A 5,174-nucleotide genomic window follows, 5' to 3' on the forward strand; every position below is an offset into this window, starting at 1 on the left:
AGAAGAACCTATATTCTTCTATTAAAACCCTAACTATAGCTTAGTAACTTATAGATACTACTTATATTAAGTATAGTCTAGATATAAATATAAGAAGACTATAATTATATCTCTTTTAGAATCTAAAGAAAAAGTCTTTAACTTATTTTATAAAAGTCTTTTAATAGCTATTATATATAAGTATAAGTAAGTGGCTTATTTTATTAATTTATTTATAACTAACTTTAGTAAAGTGAATATAATATTAAATTTATTCTTAGGGAAGTCTATAATAAAATTATTTATAGTAAGTATAAAAAGAAATAATAGTATAGAATCTTTCTCTTAAAAAGAAGGAATAGAAATTCCTAATATAATTTTATAACTATATTTACTACTAAAGTCTTAGAGGTATAATAGATAATAATATATATAGCTATTTTACTACTAGTAGTAAAGAAGGAAAATACCCTCTTTATAAAAACATAACCTTATTATACTTAGAAAATAGACGTGTATTACTAGAAAAGATTATAGTCACAATTAGTATAGATTTTCTAGATCTAGCGCCCCTAGTGTAGGAGTGTCTTAATAAGTACTAGACGGAACTCTAAATAGAATTTAATAGCCTATTAAAAATAAAAACAAAGGCGTGAGTATTCTAGTGATATTTTAATTGTATTTTTTATATTACCTTAGTGTTAAAGTAGTAGAGCACCTAAAAAGCGCTACGCTAGCGTTCTTATAGGATTAGTATCACTAATAAGTACCTACTTATAAAATGGGCGTCTTATAGAAGTACTCTACTAGAGGATCGCATTACGCGTCAGAACTTAGTACTTAGTAGTACTAGACGCGGCATCTTAGATGTGTCTAGCCGAGACTAACACACGCCTAGGTTTTTATATTTAATTTCTCTCCCGAGTATAAGAGCATAAGTTATAGAGTACGTTATATTATTTTACTAACGTTCGGATAGAAATTCACTAAAGTAGATCCGGACCTCGTTGCGCCGTTACAAAGCAAGGCATCGCGACCCCAGTCGTGATATCCAGGTTCAGGTCTCGGTGCCTTGCACGTCGCTGCCGCCTGTCCGCTCCGTCATCCACTGGCCCGACGTCCAGCTGCCGGTGCGCGCCGTGAGCCGCCGGTAAGTCTCGTGGAACGGGTGCTCGGCCGGCAAGCCGGGGAGCGGAGACGGGCGGTGCCGTCGGTCATGGAGAGGGGACAGCCGGTCAGCCCAGACACGGGCGAGAAGAGGTAGTTTCTGCGGGTGTCAGCTCAATACACACACCGGACCAAGCTAGGAAGAGGGGGATGTACTTAGCATACTGAACGATCCGCCTATAAATACCATACTCCGTCTCATATCCAATCGCGACAATCCTGTCACCGTGTTAGTGAGGACGGACCTCTAATACAAGCTCCTCGATAAGGTAGGTTACCCTTCTTCTGCTCCCCATTTACGCAGGGCTTTCCAGCCTTCGCTCGTGACCAGCCTGTCCACTGGATGCCACGCCCCCCAGACGTTATGCTTTTCCACAAACGGCTGCTGCCTCTCCGCGTTAAGGTTCCATTCCTAGACCTACGGCGAGATGGCGTCGTCGCCAAACTTGGTCAGCGCGGGTGTCAGCTCGGCAAGGATGTCTTTTAGGAGGTAGGCTGCAGAATAAATGATTAATACTGAATTTAATGTAGGCTTTTTTTTCGTCATATTTCTTTTCTATGCTTACCCGCGAGGACGCGCTGGAAATACGTGTCGGCGAGAAACGGGTTTTCGGGCGGTGCCATGGAAAAGATGAAGCCCGTGTCGGCCGTGGCCGGGGTCGGTCCTTTCTCAGCCATGGGTAGGCGGGACGGACGTAATGAACAATGAATATTCTAAAAAAAAAAAAAAAGAGAGAGAGAAAATAGAAATCTCTCTTTAGCATACGCAGGGAGGGGGCTTTGTACAAGTACAAGTATGAAGCGACAGCATTTGTGGAGGAGCATGCCGACGGCTATACGGGCCGGTATGGATACCGAGGCCACCAGTCAACGCGGGGAAGCTGGCCGGCCCCCCCTCGGCTGTCACTGGGCGGGGAAGTATACCAAGGCAGACAGCTGTTTATAATGACAATAGTTATAGCATGACAGCTGTCAGCTTATCGTTAGTCTCCCTGGCCTACAGTTACAGTCTAGCCCTGATCACTGTGACGTGCTTGTAGGCGCCTTGCACAACTGATTTCATATTTCATCAAGACTCGGCCGTTAACAATTTCGTATTTCAGTCTGTCCAATACATCGCCTATCCCAACGACAGGCCCCTCATCCCCAAAGAATCCTTCTACTGGACATAGGCCTTCTCCCAGTCAATGGTCAGGTCCTTGTAGGCCTCAAACTTGAAGACGGACTCCCTGCCCGCGTCCTGGAGCAGCTCATTCACACCAATCGCCAGCGTGATCTTGACGTCGCTCAGGCCGGCCTTGGCCGCCGTCGTGCCGTCCTCGAAGATGGCCGTCCAGCGTATCTTGTTCGAGATGTAGTCGCGGCAGGTCGAGCGGTCCGGGCGGCGCTCGCTCGGCACCACCGTGGTCAGCGGGATCTGCGCGCGCGACAGCACGTGCGCCTCCTTCTGCGCGTAGCAGCTGCGGCACGTCACCTCGCCCGCGCGCATCGTCGTGCTAAAGGTGAAGACGCTGCCCACAAGCGTCGCCTGCCTCTTGTACGGCTGGCTGCGGTCCAGGTCGCCGAGGAAGAAGAGCAGCGAGTAGGCGCGGCCGCTAAATGCATATCTGGACATGTGTTAGTAGGAGACGGACGGACAGCCCGGTGGCACGTGTCCGAGGACGTACCGGTTGTACACCACGTTGATGACGGGGTCCATCTGCTTGACTGGCGTCGCAAAGGCCGTCTGCGGCGGTCCGTACAGCTTGTTGATGTACAAGTGGCTCTTCTCCGGGATGATGTCGCCGTACCCGTCGGTGATCTGGTCCACGTAGTCGTACGTGTAGTTGAGCGCCTCGACGTTACGCACCTGGTTCGAGTTGTAAAAGTCGTCCATGTCACCCGAGACGTGGAACGGCTTGAGCGGATCCTGCGGGCTCAGGTTCACCGGCTTCGGCTTGGGCGCGCCGGGGGGCTTCATGTGATCGGGTATCGGCTGCCCGGCCGGCGGCTGCCCCGGCTCCTGCCGGAACCAGTTGCCCGGGTTGGAGCACTGCCAGAGGTGCAGCAGCCGGTCAATGTTGCAGTGGTGCATCCAGAAGATGGGGTCAAAGGCGGCCACGGCCACCGAGGCCATCTGGCCGTATCCGCCGGGGCCCTCGCTGTCGCCGCCCACGGCACCCTACACAATCCGAGAGAGGGTCAGTGGTCAGTGGCAAGACTGGTCAGAGGAAGGGAGGGAGAGGGAGAGGAAGGGAGGGAGAGGGAGAGGAAGGGGGAGGGAGTGTCTGTCACAAGAGGAAAAAAGAACTCACGTGGATGAAATTGTGAATCTGCTCCAGGTTCAGGTATTCTCGGGCCGGCTCAGCCGACTTCGAAGACTTGTCCGGGTCGTACTTGGTCGACGCGAAGCGGATATACTTTGTGCTGTACTGCTCCGTCAAGAGCCGAAAGACCGAGTCCCTGAGCGTATACTTGAGACCGTCATGCTCTATCAGCGCCGCGTTGACGTCGGCGACGTTGGTCTCTCCCTGGGTCCAAACCTCGACCGGCTCCTTGTCCTTGATGAAGTGGCGACTGGTACCGATGCAGTCTTGCCACTGGTGGTGTACTTGTTAGCCGCCATCACCCCCGAATGAGGCACAGAAAAGAAAAATTGGAGGGCCATACCTTTTCCGCTTCCCTGTTGTCGATGCGGTAGTTGCCGTACGACTTGTCGCCCATGGGCTTGCCGCCCGGCATCTGGAAGCGATACATGCTGTTGTCCAAGTTTTCCATCTGCGGCTTGCCGCTGCCGTCCCAGCTCTTGATGACGGAGATGGTCTTGAAGCTGGCGAGCTCGGGAAGGGTCGAGTCCGCGGCCCAGTCCCAGTAGGGCAGACGCCAGCGCGTCGCCGCCAGCGTCCACAGCTTGTTCTGGTTGCTGTCGCTGCCGCTGTCGCTGCCGCTGTCACTGCCGCTGTCATCATCACTACCGTCGAGCTCCTCGGCCAGCTCCATCATGATTTCACTGAGGCGTTTCTACGCGGATATTAGCAGAAATTTGCAAAAAGAAAAAAGGAAAAAAAAAGCCACGTACCTCGTACAGCATCATGTACACACGATGCCAGGTCGGGAACAGGTCGTTGTTGTGCTGGCAGTACCAGCCGCCCTCGCCCTCCTTCTGCAGCTCGTCCCGCTTCGGATTGTCCAGGGGAATCACCGGCTTGCCCATGTTCCACGGCACCTGGTACGGATATCCGTGGATGCCGGCGATGCGGTAGAACGACAGCTGGTTCTCCGGCGGCAGCCTCTGGAACACCTTGAGCGCGCGGATAAACAGCGACACCTCCAGGCCGGTGTGGTGGTTGGTCTTAGACTCGTCGTACCACGTCTTGACGTTGCGACGCACGGGCATCTGGTGGTCAACGTTGATGTTGATGGGTGTGATGGGATACGGTTCTGGCGGGTTGTCAGTATTCAGACCTCACTCATCGTCTCATATCTTCACTCACGGTTGTCCTCGCCAATGTCAATCACTAGGTGTCCGTTGGTCGCAAAAATCTTCCAGCCGGGGTAGCAGGCGCAAACCCGGACAGCAATGACATTGCCCTCCTATTGTTGATTGTCAGTAACAGATCTTCTTCTTCTTCTTCTTCTCTTCTTTTCTTCTTCTTCCTCTTCTTCTTCTTCTCTTCGTCTCCTTACCTCGAGGCCTTTAAGAAAGATGCGCCGCATCGTCACCGCGCCGCCCTCCATCCACTCAAACTCGCGCGAGTTGACCTTGTTCGAGTGGCTCGTCATGACCATCTCCTGTCCGTGGCTGTCCTTCTTGGGCGTCGTGTCCGACTCGCACTTAAAGATGGCCAGCTGGAACCAGGTCCAGTTGCCCTCCACCAGGTTGCTCACGTAGCCCTGGTCGTGCGAGTCGGCGTACAGCTTGACGCCGCGAATCATGCGGATGGTCTGGGCTTGCAGAGGCTGTTGTTGGGGGGAACAAAAATGTCAGTCCGTGTGGTCATTGGTCATGGGGGGACGGGGGAAGGGAAGGCGCGACGGTCCAGGGGGGG

The 5,174-nt window shown here is 52.0% G+C and overlaps 2 protein-coding genes across 2 annotated transcripts in view; both read right to left on the reverse strand.

Moving 5' to 3' along the window:
* Positions 1 to 1,036: 1,036 nt before the first annotated feature.
* Positions 1,037 to 1,824, reverse strand: ISF_09848 (Di-copper centre-containing; the record flags this gene model as incomplete). Its single annotated transcript, XM_018853448.1, has 4 exons — positions 1,037 to 1,246; positions 1,317 to 1,365; positions 1,569 to 1,641; positions 1,713 to 1,824. 4 exons carry the CDS (start codon positions 1,822 to 1,824, stop codon positions 1,037 to 1,039), a joined length of 444 nt encoding a protein of 147 aa, XP_018699364.1.
* A 481-nt stretch (positions 1,825 to 2,305) lies between these two features.
* Positions 2,306 to 5,174, reverse strand: part of ISF_09849 (Di-copper centre-containing) — a gene marked incomplete at both ends in the record, with an annotated part of 3,172 nt that continues 303 nt past the window's right edge. Inside the window, 7 exons of the mRNA XM_018853449.1 lie at positions 2,306 to 2,753; positions 2,814 to 3,307; positions 3,441 to 3,725; positions 3,796 to 4,146; positions 4,205 to 4,566; positions 4,620 to 4,719; positions 4,813 to 5,085. Of these exons, the coding sequence (XP_018699365.1) occupies positions 2,306 to 2,753; positions 2,814 to 3,307; positions 3,441 to 3,725; positions 3,796 to 4,146; positions 4,205 to 4,566; positions 4,620 to 4,719; positions 4,813 to 5,085 (2,313 nt within the window). The remainder of the gene's footprint in view (positions 2,754 to 2,813; positions 3,308 to 3,440; positions 3,726 to 3,795; positions 4,147 to 4,204; positions 4,567 to 4,619; positions 4,720 to 4,812; positions 5,086 to 5,174) is intronic.

This window comes from Cordyceps fumosorosea, assembly GCF_001636725.1.
Source record: "Cordyceps fumosorosea ARSEF 2679 chromosome Unknown scaffold_82, whole genome shotgun sequence".
Lineage (NCBI taxonomy): Eukaryota > Fungi > Ascomycota > Sordariomycetes > Hypocreales > Cordycipitaceae > Cordyceps > Cordyceps fumosorosea.